The 19,014-nt window shown below is 44.7% G+C and overlaps 1 protein-coding gene across 1 annotated transcript in view; it reads left to right on the forward strand.

The window, feature by feature from the left end:
* LOC124253157 (sodium- and chloride-dependent glycine transporter 2-like) overlaps positions 1-16,279 on the forward strand; it is a 55,634-nt gene extending 39,355 nt beyond the window's left edge. The window contains exons 7-13 of the mRNA XM_046686874.1: positions 8,926-9,050; positions 9,770-9,882; positions 11,917-12,045; positions 12,967-13,066; positions 13,498-13,598; positions 14,572-14,741; positions 15,148-16,279. Of these exons, the coding sequence (XP_046542830.1) occupies positions 8,926-9,050; positions 9,770-9,882; positions 11,917-12,045; positions 12,967-13,066; positions 13,498-13,598; positions 14,572-14,697 (694 nt within the window). The 3' untranslated portion in view covers positions 14,698-14,741; positions 15,148-16,279. The remainder of the gene's footprint in view (positions 1-8,925; positions 9,051-9,769; positions 9,883-11,916; positions 12,046-12,966; positions 13,067-13,497; positions 13,599-14,571; positions 14,742-15,147) is intronic.
* The last annotated feature ends 2,735 nt before the right edge of the window (positions 16,280-19,014 follow it).

Here is a 19,014-nt window from a genome sequence, read left to right on the forward strand (position 1 = left end):
ACAAGACGTTTAATAGCTAGTTTGTCCGTTGTCAACGAGGGCGATGGAGACGCCACTGATCCGCCATAACATAACTGAGTTCTGTCTAGAAGAAACGTTTGCGCATCGCGCAGGGGAAGAAGTTTAGTTTTCTCGAAGCATACGGAAATTACCGAGGCCTTGCGAATGATCACTTTTGAAACAACGTCGCTGATTGCACAACTAAATCTGATTGTCTCCAATCACGAGTCTTGAACGCTCACACCATGAAAGGGCCGTATTAGAACAGAGGTTACGTAGGAAAATATGACAGGAGTAACCTCTGTGGGAAGAGAATGGGGACCCCAAGCTCATGGATGGTTTAACACATAGAAATGTAAATGTTGTTTTGACAGTGTGTCCTTCAAATGTGTTTGAAAACGTTGGTGTTTTTCCTCCACGGAAACCCGTGAAGATCCGGGTTAGAATTCATCTTCAGTGACCCATACTTGTAAGAGGCGACTAAAGGGAACAGGTGGTCAGGCTTGCTGACTTGGTTGAAACGTGTCATCGGTTCCCAATTGCGTAGATCGATGCTCATGCTTTTGAGCACTGGATCGACTGGTCCAGACTCGAATATTTACTGACCGCCGCCGTATAGCTGAGAGCAGCGTAAAACTAAACTCACTCACTAACTCCTCCACGGAAAAGTCCGATTTACCACTCATGTTCAGATAACAACTAATATGTATTTTTATACTACCGGTTATAACCTGGACACCATTATGAACGGAAAAAAATTAAAGAACTTACTCACTGTGAAAACCAGAAAATAGTTGAATCCGTCCACGATTTCATCATCAAGACACAACGCTTTAAATTTTCACAGAAAAATAATTAACTTAACTTAACAATAACTTCTCATAATTGGACTATATTTCTACAAATGGCTTGTTAGACACACCAAACCGTAACTCTCTATTTATGTCTACTTGGATGATAGTGGTACTTGTATTTGATGTAATATCCACACCTGTATTATTTATATGATAGTCACTATCGATGGCGACACATGCTTCACTTAAAGTTTTTGTTGTATGGTGTATGGGACCGGTGTTGATATAAGCTCTAAAGCTTGTTCACCAATCCCAATTCATTTTTATGAATAAAAATATGTTTAAACCACATACAGATACAAACATAGATACATACGTACATAGATACAACCCGCCTCCGTGGTGTAGTGGTTAGAGCGTCCGCCAGGAGAGCGGAAGGTCGCGGGATCAATCCCCGACCGCGTCATACCAAAAGACGTTAAAATATGGTACTTGTTGGTCCCTGTCTGGCGCTCGGCATTGATGGGTACAACAAGGACTGGTCGGCTCGGAGTCAGTATAATGTGTCTGAGTGGGGTATTCATGCTTCACTGCGGCATGGTATCTCGGTGGGCTAGCACTATAAAACCAGCTTCAGTCTGGGCTAGTACAAGCAGCCGCACATACACATACACACGCTTGCACGTCGTCATATGAGCGAAATATTCTCAAGCACGACGATAAACCCAATTTCACGTCACCTCACCTCACATAGATACACTATATAGCGTGGCCGACGCCATGATCAAAAACCCAAGTCGTCCCGTTGTATAATGAGTCCTGCCTGCGCGAATGCAAAAGCAATAACATTCATATCATAATCATTGATGGATATATCAACACCATTACAATGAAGTGTTTTTAAGCATGATTATCCATTTCAACACAGCGGAACAGCCCGACATGTGCCTGCGCAATAAATAAGGTCTATGTATTGTTAGCTAAACATTATTGTTAGCAGTAACGTCTGATAAAACATATTAATTCAGGGCATTTCAATAGCTGTGAGTTGCCAAGCGTAAATCGATAAAGAACAGTTTGTGTAGGGTGACTTCAGTGAATTTGTGTACAAGCTTGAACACGCTTGTTTTGACAGACTGAAAGGGGTGGTGTTTTTATTATTATTTTTATGTTTTACAGATTAAAGATAGTATGCAGTAGAGAGGGTTCGGGTGATCCTGGCACAGTCAGGCTGGTAAGGCTCATCATCAGCTCAGGGCCCTTGTCCCCTCTACACGCAGCCCAGACAGCGAATGGGACTTCTCCCAGGAAACGCTGCCTAGTCGAACCCACCAAGAACTTTCCGGAGAATATGAAGGCTCCCCAACACTGCAGCCTTCTGCATTACCCAGAGTGTCAGAAGGGCTGTGCTCCCGGTGGAGAACCCGGACACTCTCCTGATCTGCGCCAAGAGATCAGGAGATACCTAACCAAGGGCACCGAGAACAATGGGGAGCCTGACGACAGTGTACTTGGGATGCAAGCGAGACATTTCAAAGGGGAGGTCCGCATATTTATATCCATGCAATCACATTTGTCAAAGGGACCAATGATATATAGAGAATCTCACCCAAGTGTCTTCTGATATCAATTATATCAACACGAGTTGATAAAGTTACAAATATGGCTTGCCGAGGATATTTTTACTTTATCAACGAGATATATTGATATCAGAACGAAAGAATTCTATTATCATCAAAATCACTCTTCATTAATTTTCAATGAAAATGTACATCTCTGAACATGGTAAGACTTGCAGTGCAGCGATCATCATTGTGACGGTACATGACGTCATAGCATTGTCAGGGCATTGTACAAAATCTACTGGACTAGGAGATATCGTTTGATCACACAAGCGATATCTCCTTGGAACACAGTTTTGATGCTTTATCAAAAGGACAAGAATTCTTCTGAGGCTGTATATGGGCCTATTCCAGAGAAGTTTGAAAGCATCATTTTCCATGACGCCCTAGACATGTTCAGGGTCGTACCATTGATGGACCTCGGAGTCAAAGCCACAGGCATGGCGAAGACAGTAGTAAAAGCAACGAGCCATGCCATCGTGTCTCTTAAAGGTCACATGCAACGTAAAACACAACTTAGCAGATTCTGATACCTTTCGGTATGGACTTACCGAAACAAATCATCAAAAATGTGAGTGAGTGAGTTAAAATTTAACGTCACATCGGCAATATCTCAGCCATATCGTGACGATTTAAACAATTTATGCAATATTTGTGAAAAGTGTGTTGTGGTGGTAGTGTGTGTGGTGGTAGTGTTGTGGTGATAGGTATGTGTGGTGGTAGTGGTGGTGTGGTGGTGGTAGTGTGTTGTGGTGGTGTGTGGTGGTGGTAGTGGTGGTGGTGGTGTGTGGTGTGGTGTGGTGAGTGTGGTGGTGGTAGTGTGTTGTGGTGGTAGTGTGGTGGTGGTGGTGTGTTGTGGTGGTGTGTGGTGGTGGTGGTGGTGGTAGTGTGGTGGTGTGTGGTAGTGGTGTGGTGGTGTGGTGGTGTGGTGGTAGTGGTGTGTGGTGGTGTGGGTGGTATATGTGTGTGGTGTGTGTGGTGGTGAGTGTGGTGGTGGTGGTGGTGGTGTTGTGGTGTGTGGTGGTGGTGTGGGTGGTATGTGGTGGTGGTGGTGTGTGTGTTGGTGGTGGGTGTGGTTGTGGTGGTTAGTGTGGTGGTAGTGTGTGATGTGGTGGTGGTGGTGGGTGTGTGTTGTGGTGGTGGTAGTGTGTGGTGGTGGTGTAGTTGTGGTGTGGTGGTGGTGTGGTTGTGGTGGTGGGTAGTGTGGGTGGTGGTGGTGGTAGGGTGTAGTGGTGGTGGTCATGTGTGGTGGTCATGGTGTGGTGGTGGTGGTGGTAGTGATGTGGTGGAGGTGGTGGTGGTTGTGGTGTGGTAGTGTGTGTGTGTAGTGGTGTGGTGGTAGTGTGTGGTGGTAGGTGTGGTGTGTTGTGGTGGTGGTGGTAGTGTGTGTGTTGTGGTGGTGGTAGTGTGTGGTGTGTAGTAAGTGTGTGGTGGTGGTGGTTATGGTGGTAGTGTGTGTGGTGGTGGTGGTGGTGGGTGTCAGTGGTGTGGTGTGTGGTGTGTGGTGGTGGTTGTGGTAGTGGTGGTGGTGTGTGTGGTTGTGTGGTTGTGGTGGTAGTGGTGAGTGTGTGTGTGGTGGTGGTGTGTAGTGGTGGTGGTGGTAGTCAATGTGGTGTGAGTGGTGGTGGTTGTGGTGGTGGTAAGTGTGTGTGTGGTGGTGGTGGTAGTGTGTGGTGGTGGTGGTGGTAGTGTGTGTAGTGGTGTGTAGTTGTGGTGGTAGTGTGTGTGTGGTGGTGGTAGTGTGTAGTGGGTAGTTGTGGTGGTAGGTGGTATGGTAGTGGTGGTGGTGTGTGGTAGTGGTGGTGGTGGTGGTAGTGGTGGTTAGTAGTGTGTTGTAGTAGTGTAGTGTGTTTGTGGTAGTGTGTGGTGCTTGTGTTATTTGTGGGTAGTGTGTGGTAGTGTGTTGGTGGTGGTGTGGTAGTGTAGTGGTGGTGGTTGTGGTGGTGTGGGAGTGTGTGGGTGAGTGGTGGTGAGTGGTGGTAGTCATAGTGATGGTGGTGGTGTAGTGGTTGTGGTAGTGGTGGTGGTCATGTGTGTGGTTGTGGTAGTGTGGTTGTGGTAGTGTGTGGTGGTGGTGGTGGTGGTGTGTGGTGGTAGTGTGTGGTAGAAGTGGTGTGTGGTTGTGGTGGTTATGTAGTGGTAGAAGTGTGTGGTGTGTGAGTGTGGTGGTGGTAGAAGTGGTGTGGTGGTGAGTGGTGGTTATGGTGGTAGAAGTTGTGTGGTTGTTGTATGTGGTGGTAGTGTGGTGTGGTGGTAGTGGTAGTGAGTGGTAGTGTGTGGTGTTTCTAGTGGTAGAAGTGTGTGGTTGTGAGTAGTGGTAGTATGGTGGTAGAAGTGTGTGTTAGTGAGTGGTTATAGTGGTAGAAGTGTGTGGTTGTGGTGGGTAGTGGTGGTAGTAGTGGTGGTGGTGGTGGTAGTGTGTGTGGTTGTGGTAGTGGTTATGGTAGTAGTGTGGGGTTGTAGTGTGGTGAGTGGTAGTAGTGAGTAGTAAGTGTGGTAGTGGTGGTAGTGGTTATGTGTGGTTGTAGGTAGTGTGGTGGTGGTGGTATGTGGTGGTGTGTAGTGGTGGTGGTAGTGGTGGTGGTGGTGTGTGTGTTGTTGTAGTGGTGGTAGTGTAGTGTGGTAGTTGTGGTGGTGGTAGTGTGTGTAGTGTTGTGGTAGTGTTTGTGGTGGTGGTGAGTGTGTTATGGTGGTAGTAGTGTGGTAGTGTGTGGTGAGGTGTAGTGGTGGTAGTAGTGGTGTAGTGGTGGTAGTAGTGTGTGTGGGTCATATGTGAGTAGTAGTGTGGTGGTAGAAGTGTTGTGGTGGTGAAGTAATGTAGTTGGTTGTGGTTATGGTAGTAGTAGTGGTGGTGGTAGTGTGTGTGGTAGTAGTGTAGTGTGTGAGTGAGTGGTGTTTGGTAGTGTGTGTAGAAGTGTGTAGAGTGGTAGTGGTAGTAGTGTGTAGTGGTGAAATGTAGTTATGGTGGTAGTGTGTGGTGGTGTTGTGAGTGGTGGTAGTGAGTAGTGGTGTGTAGTAGTAGTAGTGTAGTGGTAGTAGTGTGTAGTAGTGGATTAGTCATATATGGTAGTCATATAGTGAGTAGTGGTAGGTGGTGGTAGTAGTAGTGGTGGTGGTGGTGTAGTAGTAGTAGTGGTAGTGAGTGGTGGTGTGTAGTGTGTGGTGGTGTGTGTATGAGTAGTGTAGTGTGTGGTTGTGGTGGTGGTAGTGTAGTAAGGTGGTGGTAGTGGTAGTGGTAGTAGTGTGTAGTGGTAGTGGTGGTAGTAGTGTGTAGTGTGTAGTGTTGTGTTGTGGTAGAAGTGTGTGGTGTTTGGTGTGGTAGTTATAGGTGTAGTAGAAAGTGTGGTGTGTGGTAGTGGTGGTAGTGTGGTGGTGGTAGTAGTGTAGTGAGTGGCAGTGGTGTGTGTGGTGGTAGTAGTAGTGTGAGTGTGTAGTTGTTGTAGGTAGTTATAGGTGAGGTAGTGTGTAGTGGTAGTGTGTAGTTGTTGGTTAGTGTAGTAGTAGGTATGTGGTGTGGTGGTGAGTAGTGGTGTGTGTGGTGGTGGTGTGTAGTAGTAGAAAGTGTGGTGGTGAGTTGTGGTGTGTGGTGTGAGTAGTGGTAAAAGTGTATGTGGTGTGTGTGTGGTGGTTGGTGGTAGTGTGTGTGGTAGTGGTGGTAGAAGTGTGTGGTGGTAGAAGTGGTGGTGAAGTGTGTGGTGGTATGTGTGTGGTGGTAGTAGTAGTGGTGTAGGTAGTTATGTGTGGTGGTAGTGTGTGGTGGTAGTGTGGTAGTGGAGTGTGTGGTGTGAGTGTGGTAGTGGTGGTTATGGTGGTAGTGTGTGGTGGTTGTGGTATGGTGGTGTGTGGTAGTAGTGTAGTGTGGTGGTAGTGTGTGTGTGTGTTGTGGTGGTAGTGTGTAGTAGTAGTGTGGTAGTTGTATGGTTGTGTGGTAGTATGTGTGGTAGTAGTAGTAGTGTGTGGTGGTAGTGGTGTAGTAGTGTGTGGTAGTGTGTGGTAAGGTGGTGGTAGTGTAGTGTGTGGTGGTGGTAGTATGTTGTGGTAGTGTGTGGTGGTGGTGTGTAGTAGTGTGTTAGTAGTAGTGTGTAGTAGTAGTGTGTGTGTGTGTGTGGTAGTGTGTGTGGTGGTAGTGGTGGTTATGTAGTAGTAGTGTGTGGTGGTGGTGTAGGTGGTGGTGGTAGTGTGTGGTGAGTAGTGGTGAGGTGGTAATTGTGTGTGTGGTTGTGTGGTAGTAGTGTGTGGTGATTGGTTGTAGTATGTGGTAAGTAGTATGTAAGTGGTAGTGGTGTTAGTAGTTGGTGTTGTAGTATTGTGGTTAAGTGTGTAGTGTATTGTAGTAGTGTGTGTAGTGTGTAGTGTGTGGGTGGTGTGTAGTGTAGTAGTAGTAGTGGTATGTAGTTATAGGTGTGAGTAGTGGTAGAAAGTGGTAGTGGTAGTGTGGTAGTAGTAGTGGTGTTAGGTGGTAGTGGTAGTAGTGAGTGTGTGGTAGTGGTAGTGGTATGTGTGTGGTAGTGGTAGTGGTAGTGTGTGGTAGTATGTTGTGTAGTGGTAGTGGTGGTAGTGTGTTGAGTAGTGGTAGTGTGTGGTGTAGTGTGTGGTGGTGGTAGTAGTGTTGGTGGTAGTGGTGGTGGTAGTGTGTAGTAGTGTGTAGTGTGTTAGTGGTAGTAGTGTGTTGTGGTGGTAGTGTGTGGTGGTGGTGGTAGTGTGTAGTGGTGTAGTGTGTATGTGGTGTAAGTAGTATTGTGGTGTTAGTGTGTGTAGTGTAGTGTGGTGGTGGTGGTAGTATGTGTTGTAGTGGTGGTAGTGTGTAGTAAGTGTGTGAGTAGTAGTGTGTAGTAGTGTGGTAGTGTGGTGGTAGTGTGTGTGTGGTGGTGGTGGTGTGTGGTAGTGTGTGGTAGTGGTGTGTGAGTGAGTAGTGTGTGTGGTGGTAGTAGTAGTGTGTTAGTGGTAGTGTGTGTTAGTGGTGTGGTGGTGGTGTGGTGGTGGTGAGATGTGGTGGTGGTGTGTAGTAGTGTGTAGTGGTGGTAGTGTGTGTGTGGTGGTGGTGGTAGTGTTAGTATAATTGAGTGTGGTGGTGGTGAAATTGTGAGTAGTAGTGGTGGTGGTAGTGTATGTTGGTGGTGGTGAGTAGTGTAGTGGTGTGTAGTGGTGGAGTGGTGTATGTGAGTAGTGGTGTAGTGTAGTGTGTGTGGTGTGTGTAGTGGTAGTAGTGTGTAGTGTGTATGTGGTTAAGTGGTGTGTAGTGTGTGAGTAAGTAATTGTGGTAGTGGTGGTGGTAGTGTGTGTGTGGTGGTAGTGTGTGTTGGTGTGGTGGTAGTGGTAGTAGTGTGTGGTGTTAGTGTGTGTGGTGGTAGTGGTTGTGGTGGTAGTGTGTGGTGTGGTGAAGGTGGTGGTAGTGTGTGGTGGTAGTGTGTGGTGGTGAAAGTGTGTGGTGGTGGTAGTGAGCAGTGGTGGTGTGGTGTGTGGTGGAGTAATGTGTGTATGTATGTAGTGGTGTAGTAGTAGTGTGGTGTGTGGTGGTGTGGTATAGTGGTAGTGTGTGGTGGTGTGGTGGTTGGTGTGTGGTGGTAGTGTGAGGTGGTGGTAGTGGTGGTGGTGGTAGTGTGTGGTGGTGGTGGTGGTAGTGGTGGTAGTGTGTGTGTGGTGGTGAGGTGGTGGTAGTGGTAGTGTGTGGTGGTGTGGTGGTGTTGTAGTGGTGGTGTGTAGTGTGGTGTGGTGGTGGTGGTGGTGGTAGTGTGTGGTTGTGGTGGTGGTGTGTTGTGGTGGTTATAGTGGTAGTGTGTGGTGGTGGTGAGTGGTGGTGGTGGTAGTATGGTGGTGTGTGGTGGTGGTCATGGTAGTGTGTAGGTGGTCGTGTGTGGTAGTGGTAGTGTGTGGTGTCGGTGTGTGGTGGTGGTAGTGTGGTGGTGGTGGTGTGGTGGTGGTGTGGTGGTGGTGGTTGTAGTGGTGGTGGTGTGGTGGTGGTGGTGGTGGTGAGTGGTGGTGAGTGGTGGTGGTAGTGGTGTGGTGGTGGTGGTGGTGGTAGTGTGTGGTGAGTGTGGTGGTGGTAGTGTGTGGTGGTGGTTGTGGTTATGGTGGTAGTGTGTGGTTTTTGGTGGTAGTGTATGGTGGTGGTGGTGGTGGTGGTAGTGTGGTTTTGGCGGTGGTGGTAGTAGTTTGTTGTGGTTGTTGGAGTATGTGGTGGTGGTGGTAGTGTGGGTGTGCTGTTGGATGTGTATGGTGTTGGTGGTTGTGTGTGGTGGTGGTTGTGTTAGTGTGTGGTGGTCTTAGTGTTTGTATGTGTGGTGGTGGTGGTGGTGGTGGTTGTGGTAAATGGTGTTGTGTGGTGGTGATGGTAGTGTGTGATGGTGAGTGGTGGCATGTGGTGATGTATGGTTGTGGTGGTGTGAGTGGTAGTTGTGTGTTTGGTGGTATGTGGAGGTGTATGGTTGTGGTGGTGCTGTGTGGTGGTGCTGTGTTGAATCATAACGTTTCTGTAGGCCTTCTTTGAATATTGTTTTCCCAATTCCTAGAGTGGCGATGGTTCTGTGTATCGTGGACCCCCTGATCACCATCTTCTGTGGACTGTCCATCTTCACGGTGTTGGGGCACATGGCGCACGTGACCGGGTCCAAAATGGACAATTTCCAGTCTTCAGGTAGCAGGAAATTGAACAATAATTTCAACAGTAAACTGTCACATGGTACCTCAGTGGACAATGACTAAGAGTTCGGCATAAGTCTGGACAAGTAGTCACACAGGTGCGCGAACACACACGAGGCAGGAACGTCATTATTAAGAGGAGATAATCGCCACGATTCTATTTTATCTGAACTAAAGTTTGTGTTTCTGTATCTTGTACCACTTCTACTTACAAAGAATCCACCCGAGTGTCTCTATGTCGACCTGTGAAGATCAGGGTTAGAATTGATCTTCAGCAACCATGCTTGTTGTAACAAGAACAGGATATCGGGTCGGGTGATCAGGCTCACTGACTTGGTTGACACATATCATCGTGTCCCAATTGTGTAGATCGATGTTTATGATGTTGTACACTGGACTGTCTGCTCCAGACTCGATTATTTACAGACCACTGCCATGTAGTTTTAAATACTAACTAGTATGCCGACACATGTTAATAAATGTTTCAAACTCCGAGACTTGTAATGTGTCGAACTTTTAAGTCAAAAGACCCGTGGGTGAGATTCAAGTCAACTTCCATCACTGTGTGTAAATTTCTAAAAATCGAACAGACAGTGTCGCGATCACGTACTCTATCGTGGCCAGCTTGTGAAGATAAATGCTATCTATGCATTAAGTATAGCTTCAGTGTGAGACATATATATGCTGATGAACCAATTTCATTTTCGACTTCAGGTCTTAATCTGGCGTTCTCTGTGTTACCGGAAGCCGTGACTTATCTCCCCCTGTCCCAGTTATGGTCCGTGCTGGTTTTCATGACCATGATGACATTGGGCCTTGATACGACGGTATATTTAGCTGTTCTTTGCAAATCATTATCAGACTATCTGGATTCATAGCTGGAAGTGAAACCTAGCAACCTGTGCTTGTCGTACGAGGCGACCAAACGGATCAGCTGTTCCTTTGATTATTGTCAGCGTTCCCGTCCAGTGCGGATCGTTGCTTAATATGGCGATTCACCTGTAATGGTTATACCACTTTTAACCGCTTTTTAGAGAGGTTCACAGCGCCGAAATTAATTATTTTATACAGCTCAAAATGTGCTGAGGATCACAACTTATGATAGCAGTACGTCAATGTAATATTGCATGGCAGTTTAATTAACAAGAGTCAAGTGTCTTGGGTAACACACTGCCAAGTAACATGTTACCTATTGTATTTTAGACAATCCGTCACAATAATAGTATCAGAACAAAACAGATAAGTGAATGAATCACGGAAACACATTTATTGTACCCTGAAAACGAATATGTGATCTACATGATGTGATAACAGCCTGCTGGTGCAATACTCCCAAAAAGGAGGGATGTCTGGATAGTTAGTTACAAAGGGGAGACTGTTCTACTCTTCAATAAGAGCGTTGCCGAGTTCCCGTAATTGCCGGAACGATAGGGCGTAGTGAGAGGGGGGATCTGAGGCTTGTGCCACATATGCTCGAAGCCTGTTGACCGGGGAATTTGGAAATTTGGAAAAACTTATATGACATCGTGCATCGTCATGTATGAGGATGAAATCAAATCACAACCACATCCACGTAGCGCCATAGCCATAGTGTCCAGCTGTAGGTCACAATGATTAGGTTCCACCATCTCTACCGATCCCATTCAAGTAATGACGTAGATAGGTGCTCACTACATTGATCACTAGATTGTCTGGTCCAGACACGATTATTTACAGACCGTCACATATTCCGTCATAAAACTGGAATAATGCTGAGTGCGGCGTTAAACAACAAACGCACACATATACCCCCATATTGTGACTCATACCACCTGCCTGTCCCCCAATAGTGGTAACATTGCAATCTTAAAATAGTTCTCCTTGTGTACGCTACTGTCGGGCTCAACGACCCGTAGAGACGAGACAGTGTCTTGACTCATCAGTGATACGTACTGACGATAGTCGGATGACGTCTTGTAGCAAAATTGAGAAAACAGTTTTCCATGTGAGTAGCTGGTGGATGATCCAAAGGTCTGTGTCCATGCTCTGCTTGTCACAGTTTTTCTGATACAAAAGACGTCACTAGCGAGTGGTTGTGTTGATCCAGTTTCAAGCATGCATGTTGTGTCGTGAACAACCTTTTGATCCCCAGAGGGCGTTAGTGCATACAGCTGTCGCAATCATCAGTGCACCCCGGGATAGATTTCATGGATTTCGTCAAATAACATCTAAACACGCCGAAACACAGGTGTTCAAGCACCTCGTAACCAGATCAAGGTGTACCGATATATTTTAACTAGATTGTTGAGTGATGTGATGGAGTTTACATCACAAAAACATGATCCATAGGAAACTTCGAGGAGTATATTTGATGATGGAATGTTTTCAAATTTTGTAAAAGCTACGATGACATATCATGCTTTGTCATCGTGCAGGAATGTGTGGTCAAAAATCCGATATTAATCGTAAGAGAGCGACAGAATAAATTCTTAGCCTAACTACGAAGCATGAATTGTGCACCCTTAACAGTTTGAATGTTCAATACTTTATACGCTTCCTTGCAACCAAACTTGCATTTGGGCGGTGGGTAACCTAGTGGTTAAAGCGTTCGCTCGTCACGCTGGAGATCCGGGTTTGGTTCCCCACAGGGGTACAATGTGTGAAGCCCATTTCCGGTGTCCCCCGCTAGAATAGTTACTGGAATTTATCGCAGTCGCTCGTCACGCCGAAGGTCTTCTGGTTAGATTACCCATGTGGGTACAAGATATGAAGCAAATATCGTGTGTCCCCCTCCGTGAAAATGCGGAAATATTGCTATAACCGGCGTAGAATAATACACACTCTCTCAAATATTTTTAAAAATCCCAAATCTTTTTTTGCAGGTTCCGAGTTTAGAGATCACCCAGGAGACGATAGCTGACCAATTTCCGTCACTGGCCAAGCGTCGGTGGCTTCTTCTCCCGATCGTGTTTCTTCCTTGCTTCCTCCTCGCTCTTCCTTATACCACCCAGGTAGGAAGAAATGAGGCTGTCATGACGTCATTGAGGGACTGTGTTGCTTTGTCCAGTTGGTGTCTGTTTTAAGTGTTTGGTGTATTTCTTACTTATTGTTGTTTATTTCAATGATGTTTTGAAAATAAAGGTTGGGTTACGTTGAATTTGGTTGTAAGGTTTGAGTGCAAACTTTAAAAAATTCCCATCAGTTCCCAACTAGTCCCCCATTGGCTACTCCTCAGCAGGGTTGATTTTTTCTGTGCATGAGTGACAGTGACAACTTACTACTATTATAAACATGTGCCTTAATTGTCCAACAACGCTGTCACTTCATATATATTTTGAAGAACTGAATGTTACTGGTCAAAGTGTTGATTGTGATAGCAAAAACACTGAACAAATATCAACTCCTCTAGGGAGAACAAAATGTTCAGCATGTTGATGTCCGCATCATATAAGTGTACAACCCTAACCCTGCATAGCAGGAAGTCGGGGAGTGGGGAGGGGGATCATTTTCACTGCCGGCCTGGGAAAATGTGAAATATGAACGGTTCTTCCACGAGCAGACTTGTTGCTATGGAAACGCACCTCCTCTGACCACCTGACATTCAAATCTGGATTTCAAAAAGAGAAATATATTTTCGAAATGTATGTTTTGGAGACTGACTGCATGTTACCTTTGGCAGAGTGTTTTCATAAAATACCACTTTATACTATGGCTTAAGTTCATCATGAACCGGTTCGTCAATGTTGTGATATTTCATGCAATGGACTTCATCGAAAGGCAGTTTTGACAAAGCTTGTATAGGTTTGAACACCGGACTTTGACGTCACATTCATGTCCACGGTCAGCTACAGCTCATGATGACTCCCATCTTTTATGCCAAATATTTCCTTTAGTTACGCATCAAGTCTGATGTTCCCATGTTCTACCTCCAGGCCGGTGTCTACGTACTGACCCTCGTAGACTGGTATGCGTCGGTGCCCCCTGTGATGCTGTTTGGGGTGGTGGAGTGTATCGTGCTGGCCTGGGTGTTTGGTAAATATATGATTAATTGTATGGTTTAATATGAGTGATGATTGTTATCATAAACAAAGTCAAACGCCGTTTTGGTACAATGTTGCACGATCAATGACAGTCCGACCCCAGGAAAATTTCATTTAGTGATCATGTCACTTTCGTGTGGACCTATACCTACCCGAAAAAAGGACTTTGAAAGAAACAAAACAAACACACCCAACTCATTGTTGTCCTGTGAGTGAGTGAGTTGGGTTTTACGCCGCTCTTAGCAATATTCAAGCAATAACACGGCGGGGGTTACCAGAAATGGTCTTCCCCATGTGGGGAATCGAACCCGGGTCTTCGGTGTGACAAGCGAGAGCTTTAACAACTGGGCTACCCCAAGACCCCTGTTGTCACGTGAATACACCTGTAATACACCTGTACGTAACGAGACATCTATGTTACAGGGGTACACAGACTGGATAAGTGCACGGAGGAGATGTACGGACAGAGAATTCCAAAATGGCTGGCTTTCCTCATGAAGTACATTACACCGGGACTTCTCGTGGTGAGGCATTCAACTACTAACAAACACTGCTGTGTCGAAGGGACCTAGTACATTACTTCGAGTTATTATCTCCCACTTGGCCTGGTTACTCGATGAAAATGTTCACAGGGATGGATTTCCTGCTTTAGGAAATCCAGCAAACTACATGTATATATAAACTCACATTTGCCGAAGCGCACTTAAACTAACAATATGTTTCTATGAAACAAGTCAAGACTTAATACAGTTAAACACAGTTGTGTAGAAGTTGAATGGACCAACGTATATACTTCGAGTTATCCGAAGTTCGTGACAACCGTACAACTGTGACTATAAGATAACGTAGGGACGAAGCTTTTACCTCGAGGTAACCCTTACTTTTACACCTCATAGTTTGACACAATCTTTTTTGACTGCATGTTCATCTCGAGTGTCTGAGTTTGTGCGATACTTGGGTTTGATATGTCAAAATTGTGTATTCTTTTCGTAACTTCCAGGATTATTATTGTTTTATATTACTCCTGTTAAGAGCTTACATGTATACAGCATACATAGTGGTGTGGTTAAGGGTTTTTTAACAATATAAGAAAAGACAAATCACTCGCTTTCTGATTCAAGCCCAGCCAATGTGAGAATCGTTGCTAAAACTTCAAACTTGCTCTACAGTTCCAGAACAGATGAACTATTGATTCAGGTTCCGCCCCACACAAAGTACATAGATTATTTTCAACAATGTGCATTTTGATCAAACGGGTATTTACAGGAAGAATTCTGTGAAGCAGTCTGAATTACATCCATCTTAGGTTGGGGTCTTCTGTGGTTTTGAATGGTTTAGTAATTGTACTAAGACAGTTTGTATTGATCAACATCTCTTCTTCCCATTTCTCAATTACGTTTAGTCGTTCATCATTATCTGGTAATCGAAAACAGTAGTTTTATCCTTTATAACAGATTTCTAATACATAAGCACGTTTTGTTATCTTCAAACTTCCAGATTATATTTGGGTACGCCTTCTACGAGTACCGGCCTCCAAAATACGGCACTTACTTCTACCCTGAGTGGGCAACTGCGATTGGCTGGCTTATATCGGCCTTCATGATTGTGCCCACCCCGTGCTGATGGTTTACTGTGTATGGAAGTCCAGAGGGGACACATTCAAAGAGGTAACTTAAGTTAATTGTCCAGCTGAGTGAGTGAGTGAGTGAGTGACGGCATGGGTGTTTGGGTGAGTGAGTGAGTGAGTGACAGCATGGGTGTTTGGGTGAGTGAGTGAGTTAGTAACAGAATGGTTGTTTGGGTGAGTGAGTGAATGAGTGAGTGAGTGAGTGAGTGAGTGATGGAGTGAGTAAGTGATTCTTTTGATCTATGTGTGTATACTTGAGTGTGAGTGTTTGTGTGTGTAGGTGAGGGGGTGGGATTATACCCTGTTAAATCTGTTTCGGCAAATAATGAACACAAGTAATTATAATACGTTTGTGTACTGTAAAACGTGCATACATGTAAACCATTTAACTGAACTATACAAAAAAAGAAACAAATTACATTGTATTGTTCAAACTATCTTTACAGAAACTGGTGAATGCATTTATTCCGCAAGATGTACCGACGGATATCTCACTAGACGACAGATGTGAAGAGAAAGAAACCCTCAACGTTGCCACGTAATCGCCTGTTCCACTAGCACATCTTTTATAATCCATTCTATCCATTCCATGATCTATTTCCATTCTGTTGTGATCAATAACCTGGAATCAACTGCTATCATAGACCAGGAAGTGACGTAACCGAATCTCTCCTCAGCAACCCATTCGTCACCAATCGCCCCTTTCCATAAACTCCAAGAAGACTCGTCCCCATTCATTCGTCACCACTCGCCCCTTCCATAAACTCCAAGAAGACTCGTCCCCGTTCATTCGTCACCACTCGCCCCTTCCATAAACTCCGAGAAGACTAGTCCCCGTTCATTCGTCACCAATCGCCCCTTTCCATAAACTCCGAGAAGACTAGTCCCCGTCCATTCGTCACCACTCACCCCTTTCCATAAACTCCGAGAAGACTCGTCCCCGTCCATTCGTCACCACTCGCCCCTTTCCATAAACTCCAAGAAGACTCGTCCCCCGTCCATTCGTCACCACTCGTCCCTTTCCATAAACTCAAAGAAAACTCGACCCCCGTCCATTCATCACCACTCGCCCCTTCCATAAACTCCAAGAAGACTCTTCCCCCGTCCATTTGACACCACTCGCCCCTTTCCATAAACTCCAAGAAGACTCGTCCCCCGTCCATTCGTCACCACTTGCCCCTTTCCATAAACTCAAAGAAAACTCGACCCCCGTCCATTCATCACCACTCGCCCCTTCCATAAACTCCAAGAAGACTCGTCCCCCGTCCATTCGTCACCACTCGCCCCTTTCCATAAACTCCAAGAAGACTCGTCCCCCGTCCATTCGTCACCAATCGCCCCTTTCCATAAACTCCAAGAAGACTCGTCCCCCGTCCATTCGTCACCACTCGCCCCTTTCCATAAACTCCAAGAAGACTCGTCCCCCGTCCATTCGTCACCACTCGCCCCTTTCCATAAACTCCAAGAAGACTCGTCCCCGTCCATTCGTCACCACTCGCCCCTTCCATAAACTCCGAGAAGACTCGTCCCCGTACATTCGTCACCATTCGCCCAATCGATTCGGCTTGTCCCGAAATACCATAGTGGGTCAGGAATGCTCAGCATGTTGACAGCAGCCATGCTCATTGGTGTCATGTCATTAGACGACTATTGTTAGCATCGTATGATACAATGTTAAACCAATTGGCGAATGTGTCTAGGATCTTATCGTTCCAGATTTTACATATATCCTGCTTCATATAGCAGTATCACTTCGGTGTGTCAAACACAAACATGTGACAACTCGCACGCACATGACCATGCGGCATACCATTTATTATCAATGTCTTTCCCATAACTTTTGATTTCCAAATTTTAAAATTTGCATACAAAGTAGGGTTGACTATTGACAAAGAAACAACTATTGCGATGGCAATATTTTATTGCAACATACTATGGCCATGGCAATAGTCTATTGCAACCAACTATTGCAATACTATTGCAATAGTCTTTTTTTCTCCTTGAATTGTCTCATTTGAAGTCATTTTCCAAATGAATGTATAGTTTATATGAAATAAAAACAAGTTGAAGTAGATTCAGTCTCTTTTAATAACTGACAATAAACTTGAAACCCAGATCAAGTTTGTTTAAGAGGTAACTTTAAATCAAATTGAACGAATCTAGTATTTGCTGTAGTTTGCGCTTCGCATTTATCAACGGAAGTAAATTACTAAACTATCGATAGTCACACATACTATCGATGCATCGTTTCGTTTCTACCATCGATTAATTGCCATCGGGGACTCAAAAATTGAAATGCATCGATAGTTCGATGCATCGTTACAGCCCTAATACAAACAGTACATATTCTGTTACGAGTCCTACACACAATTCGCTAAATGTACTCAACAATGTTGTTTTGGAAGGTTTTAGCTTCAAATACTGTGTCTAACATGTAGAGCTGTGTATCGTGGCCGAAGTGGCGAGACGATATATCCCTATACCAGTTTTAATGAGGCGAGACGATATATCAAGAAAGTATTGGCCAGGAACCTGCGAAACGGTTATCATCACGATACAATGGTGGCGATACGATACGTATCCCGATACTTTACAATTTCGAAAAACAGAACAGATAAGATAGATAAAATGACAGCACAACTTGTGTTACATTCACACACACTTAAAAAGCTGTTGGTCTATTAAGATTTCAGCATTTAATGCTTAAGAATGTACAGTCAAACATGTTCAGTGTAACTGGATCTAAAATAAATAAATTTGAAATTGAAGTTTCCCTAGGGAAGTTGTGTTTCTACATCAATGCTTTCACAAACAATTCAATAGAACTTTTATCAGAATTCAAAATCACTGAAAAAACCCTTTTAAGTCTGCTTCCTCAAAATTCGGGATAATGTGTAAAAAGGTGAGGGTGAAGATTTGTTGTATTTTCGCTGTATTTCAGGTGAGACTTCCAGATCTGCATACAACATGCTCTTTCTTGGCAGTAATCCTTCCATCTCCAGATGTTTTACCCGCAAAACCAAACTTTGACCAAACTCGAGCTTTGAATATAGCCGGCGGATCGACTATTATCGTGTCCTCTGCCATCGTCATGCTGGATTATAAGGTTTGTGGGCATGTTTCCCAGTCAATAACCGGACCGAGTCGAAAAATCATGATTGACAAACCATTTAGACTTACCTTCCTTACACCATAATGCGCTCAGTTGCTTACATTCGATCTGTTAAGCATTCTTATTTTTTTTAGTTTTCTTAGTAAATTACGTAAGTAGCATCGGGATATATCGTCTCTTGTGGCGATACATCGATGTATCATGGACCCTCGCGACATAAATATCCCGATATATTGCCTAAATGTGTTCTGTATAGATGCACTCGTATCGCATAGTTGACGATGGAAACATCGATACAATCGATGAATCGTTACACCAGTACTAACATGGAGACATTTTTCACTGGAAACATTTTTAGATTTTACCAACTGCATTTGTTCTAGTTCACTAGATAATGTAAAGTTGTTATCTGATGTAAATTAAGAAATATCATTTGTTTTACATATTTGCTTTATCTACATTCGAGCCATTGTCTATATTCACAGCTTGTTCAGCTTGACCTGAGCTACTCTACATATGCATGACCCGGGAGGTCAAAAGGCACAAACGGCAGGTCAAGTTAACTTCATTAAAAAGGGGAGCAGAGAAGGTTATTAATGCCTAAAAGCCTAAACCATCTCTAGCTTCCTTTTTAAAGAAATTTAGGACATTGCTGACAATTTCTCGACACTGAGATGTCAAAGGGCGACCTTGTCTCGGCTGTTGACAATGAACTGACAAAGGTGCACCCCTTCACAATAATGGACCCAACCAGTTGTGACACGGTCACGCAATGCATGAGTATTCACTTGATCAGGTCAAGCTGAACAAGCTGTACCTGCCATGGCCAATGTACTAAAGAGGTCAACATATTTATTTAGACGAACCACTCTGCTGATTTAATGATACATGCCAGATGTCGACAACCCCTGAACAATATACGGTGTGAACTTTGAGGAAGTTAGTGTGTATGACTTCACACTGCTTATAGCAATATTCTAGCGGGTGACACCAGAAATGGGCTCCACACATTGTACCCATGTGGGGAATCGAACTTGGTTCTTTGGCGGGTGGAACATTAGGCTACCCCACCGCCCTATTCATTTTGAAGCATGTCTCCGGTTTATATATCCGCCCCGCAGTTATGTCTGAACTTTACATTTGATCAGATTTTGAAACTTCTTCAAGCGTATACTATATATCCATACATATATGTATGTAT

The sequence above is a fragment of the Haliotis rubra genome, unplaced genomic scaffold, assembly GCF_003918875.1.
Source record: "Haliotis rubra isolate DU_JTF1 unplaced genomic scaffold, ASM391887v1 Scf533, whole genome shotgun sequence".
Taxonomy (NCBI): domain Eukaryota; kingdom Metazoa; phylum Mollusca; class Gastropoda; order Lepetellida; family Haliotidae; genus Haliotis; species Haliotis rubra.